The sequence below is a fragment of the Podarcis liolepis genome (genome assembly GCF_965112155.1).
Source record: "Podarcis liolepis genome assembly, chromosome: 13".
Classification (NCBI taxonomy): domain Eukaryota; kingdom Metazoa; phylum Chordata; class Lepidosauria; order Squamata; family Lacertidae; genus Podarcis; species Podarcis liolepis.
In genome coordinates this window covers 40,993,403-41,008,554 of record NC_139573.1, presented here as the reverse complement: position 1 = coordinate 41,008,554, position 15,152 = coordinate 40,993,403, and the positions used below count along the sequence as shown (strand labels likewise).

Genomic DNA, 15,152 nt, shown 5'->3' with positions numbered 1-15,152 from the left:
TTTGATGCATCCACACACAGACAAACATCCACACAGGCGTGGAGAGGAAATGGGGAAAAGGTGGAGCTAAACACCAACACAATATGTATATAATCTTGGGCAATTCAATGAGAGCTTAAAGGTAAAGGGACCCCTGACCATTAGGTACAGTCATGACTGACTCTGGGGTTGCGGCGCTCATCTTGCTTTATTGGCCGAAGGAGCCAGCGTACAGCTTCCGGGTCATGTGGCCAGCATGAGTAAGCCCTTCTGGCGAACCAGAGCAGCGCACGGAAACGCCGTTTACCTTCCCGCTGGAGCGGTACCTATTTATCTACTTGCACTTTGACGTGCTTTCGAACTGCTAGGTTGGCAGGAGCAGGGACCGAGCAACGGGAGCTCACGCCGTCACGGGGATTTGAACCGCCGACCTTTTGATTGGCAAGTGCTAGGCTCTGTGGTTTAACCCACAGCACCACCCGCGCTGAGCTTAAGCTGAGAGCTTAAAGGTATGTAAAATGAGCACAGCGAGCAGTCACATCCGTTACTGCTCAGTTCCATTTATCTTTTTAAAAAGCCAGAGATGACAAACCAGTGGTCCTAACCAATTTAAATTACCGTATTTTTCGCTCCATAGGGCCCACCGGACCATAGGGCGCACCTAGTTTTTAGGGGGGGGGAATAAAGGGGGGGGGGAAAGGCTCTGAAGGCTGGCGAATAGCTTCCTGAAGCCTGGAGAGCGAGAGGGGTCGTGCGCACCGACCCCTCTCACTCTCCAGGCTTCAGCGAAAGCCTGCATTTGCTCCATAGGACGCACACACACTTCCCCTTAATTATTGGAGGGGAAAAAGTGCATCCTATAGAGCAAAAAATGCGGTAGTTTGTTCCCACCCCCCTCTCTCTGTATGTGTGTGAGACAGAGAGGCAGAGAGAGATGCCACAAATCTGTTGCCTCTCTCTGGAGTCTGTATGCGACACCACAAGCCGATAGCTATTGAGAGACATCATTGCAGTCTGAGGACGCATTAAGTGGGTCACGCACTGAAAATACTTCTACCCCTATACCGCTGCCCGAAAACTGAGTGGTCCCCAAGAGCTGCTGGCAAGCTCTTTTTTTTTTTTTTAAGGCTCAAATCTCCCTGTGGTATGAGTTGCCACAACAGTTGCCACGACAACCCCTTCTGAACTAAGCACCGCCTCTCTTCCTCCTCCTCACCTGTGCAGTTTTGCCATCGGCCTGGAGCTTCTCCATCACGTCTGTGTTCGCCTTAAGGAAGTCCTTGAGCACAGCGCTGTCATCCTGGCGCATAAACTCTTTGCGCGTGAGCTCCATGCCCTTCTGTAAGCCCCGCACATCTTGGAGCACACTGTCCAGGGATACTGCGAGAGCCAAGAGAGAAGGAAGCGTGAGGCAAAGCAGGCCCAATCGAGCAGCCATGGCTCCAGTTAACACTTCTACCTAGGGGGAACTTCAGAATCCAGTAGTACCTCATGTTAAGAACTTAATTCGTTCTGGAGGTCTGTTCTTAACTTGAAGCACCACTTTAGCTAATGGGGCCTCCTGCTGCCGCCGCACCGCCAGAGCACGATTTCTGTTCTCTCTCTTTTTAAAATAATTTGTATTAAATTTTCCATTTTAACAATCCAATCAAATCACATTAAGTATTCCAAATTATACAAATACATATCATATAGTCCAAAAATTATAAATTTTTGTTGGGGCTTCCCATGCTTCAAGTTCTGTGGGGTTCTAATCATCTTATGTTTCTACCGCCTTCAGTTTCCTATAGTTCCTTCTTCAAATCTTCCTGTCGTTATCCTTCCTTACGATTTCTGTTCTCACCCTGAAGCAAAGTTCTTAACCTGAAGCACTATTTCTGAGTTAGCGGAGTCTGTAACCTGAAGCGTATGTAACCTAAAGCGTATGTAACCTGAGGTAACACTGTATGTATTTTTAAGGGTATTATTATCCCCTCTGGCACATTCCCATGGCCAAAGGGAGAGAGCTGCACCCCATCTTTCGCTGTGAGGTTCTCCCCTTGCCCAGAATCCTCTGGCTCAGCACCTGCGGCTGCTTTTTCCAGGAAGTGCAGGTCATTGGCGAAGTTTGTGAGGTCGGAGTATTTCTCCTGGATCACCCGCACGATGTAATGAAGCAGCGTCTGCTTCCGGTCTGTGGATTTCATATCTAGGAGCTACAGAGAGAAACGGGTCAGAATGGGGGTTAGGTGAGGGAGCCAATCCCCAATATTTCACAAAAATCACCTAGTATTTCTCTCGCTAGTACAGTCATACCTTGGAAGCTGAACAGAATCTGTTCCGGAAGTCCGTTCGACTTCCAAAACGTTCAGAAACCAAAGCACTGTTTCTGATTGGCTGCCTTCGGGTATACTGGGCCGAGGACGTTTAGGGCTTTCAAGGTCAGCACCAACGCTTTGAATTGTGCTTGGAAACATACTGGGACCGGTTGTTATATGGTCTCGGAGGCTGCTCCCAGTCCCCAGTCTGGCTGCCGCGTTCTGGATCAGTCTTGCTTGTACCCAACCTGTGTCTAACACCGATCCATAGTTTGAGAATGATTTGCCACTGAATCCTGATCCCACCCCCACAGTGGTTTTCTGGGCTGTTCTGGCAAACACAGAGGTCCACTACAATCTCACACAAGGCCAGTGCAAACCCTCAAGCTGACCCCCTGCTGTTTAGTGTCCGGCCATGACGTGCTCCCCGAAGAGGGTGCCAAGTCTTCCATGCTTCCCCAATCCACGTCACTTACCGCGTCAAGGCTCTGCAAGCGGAACCCATAGGCTGCTCCCCGCTTGCTGCTATTCAGGTAGTTCCCAAACGCCAGGACAATCTATGCGAGACAACCAATCAATCAGTCGTGGACGGCTGGGGACACTTGTCTGGATCTACAAATCCCATTTCCATGCAAACAAAACTGCCCACCGTGAGAGGAGACTGCCTGTTGAGTATTTGCATGAGACACTGTTCTGGGCTTACCTGCTTCCAAAATTAACAGAGCACTCTCATAGCAGCAACTCAGACGGAAACACATTGGATGAGCTCCTGTGAGGGCACCTCACTCTAAAAGCCAGCCTCTTCCAATAACTTGTGTCCATACTTGCCCTCGGAGGGTGGGGATGTGTCTCAGCTCTCAGAATTTTAGGATGTCACCAATTTAATGCTTTGGGTTTGACTAGTGGGCTTGCTTCTTTGTGACTGAGCAAACCCGCCCTTATTTTTAGGGAACCTCACCTCCAAAATCTGGCGCAGTTTGGTAGAAGCCTTGAGTGACATCGAAGCAGCGATGATGGAATTGAGTTGCTGTGGATGGGGAAGAACAAAGGCATAATCAGCTCCCCTGCTTTGTCTGACACCTTCCCTGCACCTGCTCTATAGCCACTTTAGTGGAACTAACCCAAAATGCGGAAAAGACTCTCCTCCCTGGAAGAGAGGGGGGTGGTTGTGGGCGGGAGACTGAGCTCCGCCCCTGGTAGGGGGCATTAGCCCCCTCCCATCCTTACCTGGCTGGCGCCCACGCCCACCGGAGGTAGCCAACCAGGTGCCTCCGGGGGGCGTGTATAGCAGCTTAATGCTGTGGTGCCAGCTCCTCCGCCTCCTCATTCGTCGTCGTCCCTCAGCGAGACATAGTTTAATGGGGACGGAAGCGGTGTGTGACCTTAATTGGGAACACCGCCATTCTGGTTAGGCGTTTTCTTTTGTCCTTCACTGTGTTTATTAAAGAAACTAACGGGTAAGAATTCCCTTTCGTTTGATCTGCTTATTTACGGCCACGGGGAAGGAAGCCAATTCCCCAAAGCCCGACACAGGCTTTTTGCCCCAGCTAAACAGCCAAGCAACCCAAAAACCACATTTTCATATTGAAAACAGGCTTGCTATACCATACCAAAAAGAAAGGTGTTGCAAAAATGCAAGCAGCAATTTGTTCCATCATCTTTTATGTCCTTTCTGCACACCGGTCTGGACTGCACCTGCAAAGGTGCCCCGGCTGTTGCCCCCCACCCTAGTTGCCCCCTGGCTGCCTATTCCATTCCCTTACGGGTAGAAGGAGCTGGACGGTGTCTCCGAAGTTGCCCAGGAAGGTCATGATGTTCATGCGTTCTGCCAGGCGAGGGATCTTGCTGAATTTAATCATGAACTGGTCCTCATCCGAAAGCTCGTCCAGTGGCCGCTGCTCCTTCTCGTACTTGCGAATCACCGTCAGCTCGTATTCCGTGGGGATGAAGCGCATCAACAGCTCCAGGAAGTCAAGGCTGAGGGACTGCAGGTCGTATCTGAATGGGAGCAAAGCAAAGGCTTGGATTCATTGGCTGGGTAACGACAGAAGCCCAGCAGGGCCGGCTCAAGACACATCGGTACCAGAGGCGAACCACAAATTGGCACCTCCCCTCTCCGCCAGGGAAGAAAGGGCAAGCGAAGATCTACATCACGAACAAGGAGGGAATAAAGATCTGCTGCCCCTGTGGATCTTGCCGCCTGAGGCAGTTGCCTCACCTTGCCCCATGGGTGTACTGGCCCTGAGGACCACGGTGCCTTCTTAAGAACATGGGGCAAAGGGAGGAGTGCTTCCCTACAGCCATTTACTCTGATTGTAGGTAATGAAGTCGGACTAGCTCCCTGGTTCTCCATTCTCCAAAGAGGAAACCAACGACAGCTTTTAATATTTAAGCAGTACCGCAAAGGCTATTGACAGAACTCAAATGAGCCACTTAATCATGATGGCAGGAGCAGAAAATTGGGTCTGAGATTCAAGCAGCACTCACACAAAAAAGCTCGCCTTGTGAGGGCAGCCATTTGTGGATAGATTCGAACCTAGCTGCTCAGTCAATACTACAGTGCTTGGGGGGGAGAGCCATAGTTCAATGTCAGAGCCCAGCGTTGTTATGTCCCAGGTTCAGTTCCTGGTTTTCTCCAATTAAAAGGATCTCAGAAAGCAGATTCAGGAAAGATCAGATGCCGTGTTGACCGATCCCTCTGACCCTAGAGGCTGTATATAATCATCATGCTTAATAGCCAATGGTATCCTTTGTGGATTTGTCTAATCTCCTATTAAAGCCATCTAAATTGTTGGTCATTACCACATCTTGTGGCAAGGAAGCCCATTGTTTAACTATGATAATGAGGGATGCAATCTTCCCCGGTTTCAAGTTGGCTGGGAGCTCTTTACAAAGGATCATAAATAGCTCAAGGCCACTGACACACCACAAGTATGTCAGTGGGTAATACAGTAGCCCAGGACAGCTTTACGTTCCCTACATTTGTCTGATTGCCTTCTAAAGCCGTCCCAAGTTGGTGGCCGACACCCATTTCTTTGAGTTTCAACATCATAGACAGCCAGGAAGGCCTAGGTAAAAAAAAGGTAAAGGACCCTGGACAGTTCAGTCAAAGGTAACTCATCTCGCTTTCAGGCCGAGGGAGCCAGCCTTTGTCCACAGACAGCTTTCCGGGTCATGTGGGCAAAATGACAAAACTGCTTCTGGCACAACGGAACACCGTGATGGAAACCAGAGCGCACGGAAACACAGTTTACCTTCCCGCCACACCCGTACCTATTTATCTACTTGCACTGGTGTGCTTTCGAACTGCTAGGTTGACAGGAGCTGGGACAGAACAACGGGAGCTCACCCCGTCACGGGGATTTGAACCGCCGACTTTCTAATCAGCAAGCCCAAAAGGCTCAGTGGTTTAGAGCATTCAACAGGCCTGCCTTTCTCTACTGGTCCCAATTGCTTCTCATTCTGGGCAACTAATTGCCTGGGAGTCATCTATAAACCCTTCTAGGTCGCGTCAGGTCAACACTATTGCAGGGCATTCGGATCTTGCACAAGTTCTCTGCTGGGGGCTTTCCCAAACTTGCCTTTCTCCCTGCTATTGAACAGCTTCTGTGGCACTTGTGCAAATACTACATAGGAAGCTGCCTTATACAGAGTCAGACCACAGCATCCATGTAGCTCACATCTGTCTGCATCAGGGTTTCCCAAACTGTTTTTGACTACAATTCCCATCATCCCTGACCACTGGTCCTACTAGCTAGGGATGGTGGGAGTTGTAGTCCAACAACAGCTGAAGACCCAAGTTTGGGAAACACTGGTCTACCTTGACTGGCAACAGCTCTCGAGGGTTTTTTTAGACAGTCTTCCCCAGCCCTACCCAGAGATGCCAAGTATTTGAACCTGGCATGTGCTGCAAATGGTCTGCCACTCTGCTGTGGCCCTTTCACCTTGCTCTTAAGAACGTACATAGAACACATAGTTGCCTGCTGCTTCATCTAGACCAGGGACAGCAAAAGCATGCCTTATCAGTGAGATGGGTCCCTGATTACTGACCCGGCTCTTAATCAGGAACAGCCTCGATCCTCTCTCCATGTAATCTCACCTCCTCTGCCCACTCTGCTGGGAAAAGGAATTGGAGAGGGGGGAAAACCAACCCGTCCCTTGCGTGTAGGCTACTCACACCTGGATGGCCTTGCAAATGCCGTCGATGCTGAGCCCCGCCTTGCGAAGCGTGATGGCCAGGTTCTTGGCCCGGTTACATTCAATCAGCATCACTTTGCTGGGGGCTTTCTTCTGGGAAGCCTTTGCCTTCAGGGCAGGGAGCTCCCGGGCCTGGCCTTGAGCTCTGGTTTTGAACTGCTCCTCAAAGTCGTTCATGTCAAGCTCCTGCGACGAGAGGAAGTCAGAAATTGAGAGCACAGCGTGGGTTGGGAACGAGCAGGAAGCGGGGAGGAAGGAACTTAGCCTGGACGTACCTGAAGGACCTTCTCGTCGTTGAGTTCGTTGAAGACCGTGCCGTTGATCTGGTTGGGCTTCAGAGCTACCCAGTTGAAGATGGGCATCCGGAATTTTGTTTGTATTGGCTTCTTGATCTTGACAGCTTTCAAAGGACAACAGAGACTGTCAGAGCCCACCAAATCAGAGATCTCGTCCTTTCCAGCCTTACTTTGGGGCCTGGGGGCCTTCTGACAGATTGTACACAGAGAGAAGACGACATCCCAGGTGTGGTCCACCTATATCCTGTGGTTGTCTAGCAACCACAGACACCAATTCCAACCCTTGAACCCCTTCAGCCTCTGGACCTGTGGGATGTATTGTCACTGAAGCAGTCAAATACAACATTTCCTGTTTCCTAGAGTGGACACACAGGGGAATGTTGCCCCAGACAGGGAGGGCTTCCTGTCATACCTGTTCTGAAGCATCCTCCCCCTGTGTGTGACCAGGTAGATGGGCGTGACCCTAGCAGACCCTATAAAAGGGCTAGCCATGCAGCCATCTTCCTCTTTTGCCATCTTCCTCTCTTCTGGCTCTTAGCCAGCAGCACACGGCTCATTCTTACAGAGGATGGAAGCCACGAGGTAGAACGTCTGAGGTCTAGCTCAGACTTCTTTTCTCTACAAATGTATCTGTAACCACAAGATAAAGCCTGCCTTCAGAATACGGCTGTGAACTGTGAACTTTCCTCTTACTTTGAAACAAGACTGCCGTGTTATTATTGTTTTAAATAAAAGGGGAAACTTACCAGGAACAATCCAGGCTGGACAAGCCAGACTGGATCGCTTAACTTAAATGATTCTAATGAATCCATCAACTTGCTTGCCGCAATGTGCAAGGGAATGTGCTCTGCTGCTTGCTCACTAGCGTGAGTGAGGAGGGATAATATTTAATCAATATATCCTCTCCTACTTCCCTCAACATTCCCACAGGACCCACCAGAATGGCTGAGCTGATGTCGAGACTTGGGCTCTGAAGACAAGGCAACTTCCTGAGGGGCTGCAGAAAGTCAGAGTCTCTCGAAATATACCCACTGCACAGAACTGTTGTCAGGGCAAAATGGGGTAACAACCCCTCCCCCCCTCTGTTTAAGGGGGTTGGACTAGATGACCCTCAGGATCTCTTCCAATTTTACAGTTCTATGATTCTATGTATGCAGCTCCGAGGGAAGTGAGAATACAGAACATCTGTCTCTATTCACAGTGCACATTCTGAAGAGGCTAGATACCCAATATTTTTCCAGATCCCAGATTCCTGAGGTACTAAAATTTGGTGAGGAAAGTATTGAGAATCTCGGCCTTTATTTGTAAGAATGGAGAGACTGTGCCGTTTTCTAAGGAAGCAACTTGGGAAGGGAGCTCAGCAGGGAACAAAAATGTGACAGGAACAGAGGACACCCCCCCCCCCCACACACACACTTAAGCTATTACATCTACCAACTCTGTTCATGTCCCTCCCCAGTTCATCAGGCACTATAAAAATCACACAAATAAATTATTAGCTTATCCACACGCTGACTGAATTGATCGATTAATGGTTCAAAACTTATATGGTTCAACTGACGGAGATGTTCTGCATTAAGTAATAACCCTGGAAATTACGCAAAGTGATTTAACGTATTGCAAAAATGTGAATATGTGTGTAATTTAGTCACTTAGAAATACCCTCTTAAGACTGGCTCACAAAGGCAAGACGTGCTTTCACTCTCTCAAGATTGAAGAAACTGCCTTCGGCTGTACTTGAGGGTCGATTTCAAAAAATCCCACTGGAAAAACAGTTATGTCCCTGTGGAGATGGCAGTATTGAGTCATGTGCTTGCACTCTTGATAAAAATTTGAGGAGTGAGGTTATTACCCCTCTATTGTTGTCCATGCTGGGTTGCTCAATCAGTGCTGCTGTGTCCTTTCCTTTAGCAGATCAAGATGGTCATCAAGTGACAACAAAAACTGCAAGGTTTTTAGCTGGGGCAGTTAGAATAAGATCTATTATTTGAGTATAGATGTAAGCCCCCCAAATGTCTCTTCTCTACTTAAGTTTATACCTCTTACATTCAGTACATTTTATTTTATTTTATTGTGATGGCTTGTGGCTGATGCAAATAAAGATTCTTCCGATTTCGGCTCACAATAAATTCATAGAATTGGAAGGAACCACAAGGGACATCTAGCACAACGCCCAGCAATTCAGGAATCTTTACCCCAACGTAGGGCTTGAACCCATGACCCGGAAATTAAGAGTCTCACGCTCTACCGACTGAGCTCACCTGGGGTTAGTGTCACTCCTGGGAGATTTGAACCATCAGCCATTGGTGGAGGGGGAGGAGGAGGAGGAACTGGACCGTCCGCTGGCAGGAGGGGTGGCGGTGGTGGTGGAGGCGGAGCTGCAGTTCCTACCACAGGAAGGGGCGGGGCAGGAGGAGGGACACTGGTCCCTGGAAGGGGCGGAGCTGGAGGGGGAAGAGGAGGAGCTTCCTCTTGAGAGGATGAAGGAACCAGGGAGCTGCTGTCCTTGGTGAAAGGCAGGGGCGGGGCTGGTGGGATTTCAGGAGCAGGAGGAGGAACAGGAGATGTAGACGGCGAAGGAAAATCTGGAAAGGAAAAGAAGCACATCTTTATTTATTTAAGCTAAAGGTAAAAAGGTAACGGACCCCTGGACGGTTAAGTCCCGTGAAAGGCGACTATGGGGTTGCGGAGCTCATTATTATTATTATTATTATTATTATTATTATTATTATTATTATTTACTATTTATACCCCGCCCATCTGGCTGGGTTTCCCCAGCCACTCTGGGCGGCTTCCAACAAAGTATTAAGATACAATGGTCTGTTAAACGTTAAAAGTTTCCCTAAACAACTTTCAGGCCGAGGGAGCTGGTGTTTGTCCACAGACAGCTTTCTGGGTCATGTGGCCAGCATGACTAAACCGCTTCTGGCGAACCAGAGCAGCGCATGGAAACGCCGTTTACCTTCCCACCGGAGTGGTACCTATTTATCTACTTGCACTTTGACATGCTTTTGAACTGCTAGGTTGGCAGGAGCAGGGACCGAGCAATGGGAGCTCACCCCGTCGCGGGGATTCGAACTGCCGACCTTCTGATCGGCAAGTCCTAGGCTCTGTGGTCTAACCCACAGTGCCACCCGTGTCCCATTCGATGTGGTAGAGCCCAGCAAAAGAGGGATCGGACAACACCTTTTGTTTCTGCCACAAAATGGGCATATTGTTTGCTCCACGTACCTGTGCTGGTTGAGGAAGGTGCATCAATCGTAACTGAAGAGGCTGCTGAGGCTTCCACAATGACCGGGATGACCTCAATGCCAACGATGACATCTCCATCAGGTCCGCGCAGAATCCGGATTAGCCCCTTGTCTTCCAGTTCCTCTAGTTTGCGCTCCAAGGCAGGGTACTGCAGAGACCCCTGAGGCTGTGGCATTTGTAGCAAAGAGGGACTCCTTGGACTGTTGGTCCTATCCTGTTCCGAGAAAGACAATATTGAAAATCATGAGGTCTGGGCAGAAAACTTAGAAAGCACACCTCTCTCTCTCTCTATCTAAAAATATTTTATTTATGATTTTCAGTTTTATACATTTGAAAAATTTTACAATCATCTTAACATTTCAGAACTCGACTTCCTTCCCCCTCTTTCTGCGGTTCCTTAATTTGGAATATGCAGAAAATATTAAAAATAAATTTATCATTTATTCATCTCTTATAAAGCAGCAGATTATTACAATAATCCTGCCAATATTCTTATCTGTTCACAGTTTGTTTGTAAATATCCCATAAACCATTTCCATTCTTTTATAAACTGTTTTGTTATCTTGATTTCTTATTTTTCTGGGAAGTTTCGCCAATTATGCATATTCCATAAGTTTTTGTATCCATTCTTCTTTCGCTGCAATTGCTTCTTCTTTCTGTTTTTGGGCAAGTAATATTCTTGCCGCTGTACATGAATAAATTTCTATACAGTTTGGGAAGTTCGGTCCCTGTAATTCCCAAAAGGAAAGCTTCTGGGTTTGTTTGTTTTTAAACGTTATTTTTCAATTCATTATATATCATTTCCCAGTAAGCTTTTACAAAGCTTATTGAGAAAGCACACCTCTCTGCTACACCTCCCTCTCCAGCCCCAAATAAAAAAAGCAAGAGGGAAAAAGCCCCCCACCAACCACAAGAAAGAGAGAGAGAGAAAAGGAGGTTGCTGGAAAGAAAGGAGAAAGGAGAATGGCCTCACCAAACACCAAGAGGCAGCTCCATCAAAATTACCTCACCCCCAAGGGAGTGCTGCCCTCAACAGAAAAAAAAAGGTTCCTCACCTGTACTCTAGAATTCTTGCTGCCTGCCACTCACCTAAGAGCTAATTCCAATTAGGAACACCGAGTCAGACCACTGCCTGAGAGTTGCCCTCACTGACTGACAGCATTTTTAGCTGTCCACTGTTCAAAGCAGGATACCGTACTAAGGACTGCAATACCTCAAGGACCGCCTCTTTCCCTATGAACCTACCCGGACCCTGAGATCATCTTCTGCGGCCCTCCTTCGTGTGCCTCCTCCTTGAGAGGTCCGGAGGGGGGCAACATGAGAACGGGGCCTTCTATGCAGTGGCTCCCCATCTGTGGAATGCTCTCCCAAGGAAAGTTCGCCTGGAGCCTTCATTATACACCTTTAGGTGCCAGGCAAAAACGTTCCTTTTTAACCAGGCCTTTGGTTGATCTGATTGACATCCTACGCCCTTTTAAAATGTTTTTTTTTGTGGTGGTGGTTGTTTTTCTTTTTATTATGTATTTTGTGGTTTTATAGCTTGATTTTATACTGTGAACCGCACCGAGATCCCCAGGTTTAGGGCAGTATATAAATTCTATTATTATTATTATTATTATTATTATTATTATTATTATTATTATTATTATTAATACTAGATCAAGCTTTGGTTCAAAATGGCAAGGCGCCCCAAGCGTTTCTTTTTGGGAACCGGTTCCAACAATCCACGGCGCCTGCAGCTCGCTGCCCATACCTGCTCATTGCCCGTGGTCCGTGCTCTCAGTGCCTCCACCTCGCGGCGCGACTGGCACAGCTGCTTCTCCAGTTCTGCGACTTTGGCCATGGATTCGTTCTCAGCATCCTGGAGTTTCTCTACCAGCTGCAAAGAGAAACAATGCATGGGCGATTGAATTGCAGGAGGGCAGGATATGCAACAGGGAAAAGAAAGAGCTGGCAGCGAGCAACATGCTACGGAAGGGGGTCCAACAGCCAACAGCCCCCCTTGTTCAAACAAAAGGTTAGTGGCAGGTGTTGTTGTAAAAGGACGGTTAAGTCCAGTCAAAGGCGACTCTGGGGTTGCGGTGCTCATCTCACTTTCAGGCCGAGGGAGCCGGTGTTTGTCCACAGACGGTTTTCCAGGTCGTGTGGCCAGCAGGCCTAAACCACTTCTCGTGCAACAGGACACTGTGATGGAAACCAGAGCGCACGGAAATGCCGTTTACCTTCCCACCACAGTGGTACCTATTTATCTACTTGCACTGGTGTGCTTTCGAACTAGGTTGGCGGGAGCTGGGGAAGAGCAACGGGAGCTCAGTCGCAGGGATTCGAACCGCCAACCTTCTGATCGGCAAGCCCAAGACGCTCAGTGGTTTAGACCACAGCGCCACCCGCATCCCTTTTGTGCATACAGATTGCAGGGATGGGACCCAGGCAGCCCTGAGCCCTTTCCCCATTTTTGTGTGACCTAGTGAGTAGGGAGGGTCTTCTTCATTTGCCAAGCCACTGCCCCCCCCCAGTGCAGCTTAGGTACATCAACCCCAGAGAACTTAGCTAGCCCCCCCCACCTGTCCAACTTCCTCCTGCAAGTCCTCCACGTGCTCCAGGACAGCGTTTTTGGTTTCGGTGTCCTCCAGCAGGGCGCCCACATCAAATATGTTGTCCAGGTAGGCTTGGATTTGCACCTGCAGCTTGTCGCTCTCCGAATAGCGCAGCTTCTGTTGAGGCAAAAGAGGAAAAGTGTGGCGTTTAAAGCTATGGCTGGGCTTAGCTGTGCAATGCAGCAGGAAGGAGGCAGCCTGTTTCAAGCAGTGCCACAAGGATGGAAACAGGCAAGACCGGAATTGGTGTGTCTGTATGGTGCAGCCAGACCTTTTCTTAATATATACAGCCGTACCTTGGAATCCGTTCTGGAAGTCCGTTGACTTCCAAAGCATTCGGAAACCAATGCGCAGCTTCCGATTGGCTGCAGGAAGCTCTGTAGCCAATCGGAACCCGCAAAAGCCCCGTTGGACATTCGGGTTCCAAAGAACATTTGCAAACCAGAACAATCACTTCCGGGTTTGCAGCGTTCCAGAGCCAAAAACGTCCGAGTACCAAGACATTCAAGATCCAAGGTACGACTATATAAATTTTTATTACGTTTTCTGTTTTACAATTTAAAATACTCATTTTACATCCTTAAGATACCAGTGACTTCCCTTCTTCTCTTCCCATAGTTCATTTTACATATCATGAATCCCTGCATATTTTACAAAAACTGTACCATTCAGTATTCCATTACTGCATCCATCAAAACATATTTACACTGTTGAATTTATCTTAATGCTGCCAGCATTTTCAGCTGTATATAATTATTTCCCATATATTCAATCAACGTTTTCCAATCTTCTTTAAACGTATGTTCTTCTTGTTCTTATTCTATATGTTAAATCTGCAAGTTGTGCATATTCTGTCAACTTAAGTTGCCATTCTTCTTTAAGTTGTGACCTGTAGGTTTGGCACAAGTTGGAGCTAAATTATTTGGGAGGCTAACACACCCTACAATTGTTGTTTTCTATTTCATCCGTTTCTACCCTAAATCAACGACACTTCAAGGCAGCTTCCAATTCTCACAAAATCTCCTATGAAATAACATTGCCGTAGACCTCGTTAAAAGGTAGGTAACAAAAATTCCAAGTCCTGTTCATATGTGTCATAAAAGTGCGTGTCACACATACTTCCTCCCCATTTTTAGAAAGGTATTCTTTCTACACATTAATATACGGGGGGCGGAGTTGGAGTTATACAGGTGAAATTGAGCAAATGGCACAAATCCAATGCCAGTCCAATCTGAAATAAAAATGTCAATCAATGCTTAAAGTGAGGTGGGGTTGCCAAAGTTGAGGACTTTGGCAGCCAGACCCAGTCATCTTAATTCTCTGTGCCAAAAGGACACCTTGCCAAAAAAGGGAGCTGTTTTGACTTTTTCACTGTGTTGGCCAGAGGGTACTAATTCAGACTTGTAGAATGATGGTGAATGGACTTCAGGCTCAATTGAGCCTGGTCTAATCTGAAGTGAAGCCATTCCATTCTCAGGCTGTCTATTTTTGTTTCTTAGAAAACTTTTTGGGATATTAGCATGGCATGTAAAATTAATATTAGCATGCCATTATTATTACTATTAGTTTAGTTTGGTACAGTCAAACCTCATATCCTGAACACCTCCGTTTTGGAACGTTTCAGCTCCCGAAAGTCAAAAATTTGGAAGTAAATGCTCCAGTTTCTGAATGTTTTTCAGAAGCCAAATGTCCAACACAGCTTCCGCTTGAGTGCAGGAAGCGCCTGCAACCAATCCGCCTTGGTTGTCGAACATTTTAGAAGCCAAACGGGCTTCCGGAACGGATTACGTCTGACAAATGAGGTTTGACTGTATATAGCAAATCAAACAAACATGTTAAATTGAATCTCAAATATTTAGGCAAGTACAGTGGTTTTCGAACGTCTTGGAAGTTGAACGTTTGGGTTTTCGAACACCGAAAACCAGGAAGTAAATGCTTCAGTTTTCGAATGCTTTTTGGAAGTTGAACATGCTATGCGGCTTCCGCATTGTGTTTTCCGTAAATGTTTCCATAAGTAAATGCTTCAGTTTCTGAAGTCCTCCGGAACAGATGACATTCGAAAACTGAGGTACCAGTGTATACAGAAACTTTTGTGATTCAGAAAACCCACATCGCAGAGGTAGAAAGGCATCTCAGAATCACTAAGAAGGTTGCAAATGAAAAATGCATTAAAATAACCACCATCAATAGACACCCACCCACAACCAGGCTTTTGTTACATCCCTCTTACCTCTAGGTAATCATCTAGTCCCAACTGTGTGAATTCATATTGCAAGAAGACCCGGAAATTCATGTTCTCCACAGAGTGGACCACAATATTGATGAACTGCATGCAAGCAACCTAGATTTTTTGGGAAGGAAAAGAGAGCACATTATCTTTGGGAACTGGGTACCTCTTTTTACACTTTTCTTCAGGCTAGGTTCTCATGGGTAGGACTAGTCTGGCACCGATGTGCTTTAACAGGGTTTCATTGTCACATTTCCATTCATTTCTGTGTCTGTTTATACGTATTGGTTTTAACCACAGTACAGTC

At 47.4% G+C, this 15,152-nt stretch overlaps 1 protein-coding gene across 8 annotated transcripts in view; it reads right to left on the bottom strand.

Moving 5' to 3' along the window:
- Positions 1 to 15,152, bottom strand: part of FMNL1 (formin like 1) — a 113,041-nt gene that overhangs the window by 11,421 nt on the left and 86,468 nt on the right. For all 8 annotated transcript variants that reach the window (XM_083469486.1, XM_083469485.1, XM_083469492.1 and 5 more), the window contains 12 exons: positions 14,849 to 14,959; positions 12,586 to 12,735; positions 11,775 to 11,900; positions 10,001 to 10,235; positions 9,031 to 9,354; positions 6,749 to 6,873; positions 6,454 to 6,659; positions 4,040 to 4,274; positions 3,235 to 3,303; positions 2,753 to 2,833; positions 2,045 to 2,174; positions 1,196 to 1,359 (listed from right to left, as the gene is read on the bottom strand). In XM_083469486.1, coding sequence (XP_083325612.1) covers positions 1,196 to 1,359; positions 2,045 to 2,174; positions 2,753 to 2,833; positions 3,235 to 3,303; positions 4,040 to 4,274; positions 6,454 to 6,659; positions 6,749 to 6,873; positions 9,031 to 9,354; positions 10,001 to 10,235; positions 11,775 to 11,900; positions 12,586 to 12,735; positions 14,849 to 14,959 — 1,956 coding nt within the window. The remainder of the gene's footprint in view (positions 1 to 1,195; positions 1,360 to 2,044; positions 2,175 to 2,752; positions 2,834 to 3,234; positions 3,304 to 4,039; positions 4,275 to 6,453; positions 6,660 to 6,748; positions 6,874 to 9,030; positions 9,355 to 10,000; positions 10,236 to 11,774; positions 11,901 to 12,585; positions 12,736 to 14,848; positions 14,960 to 15,152) is intronic.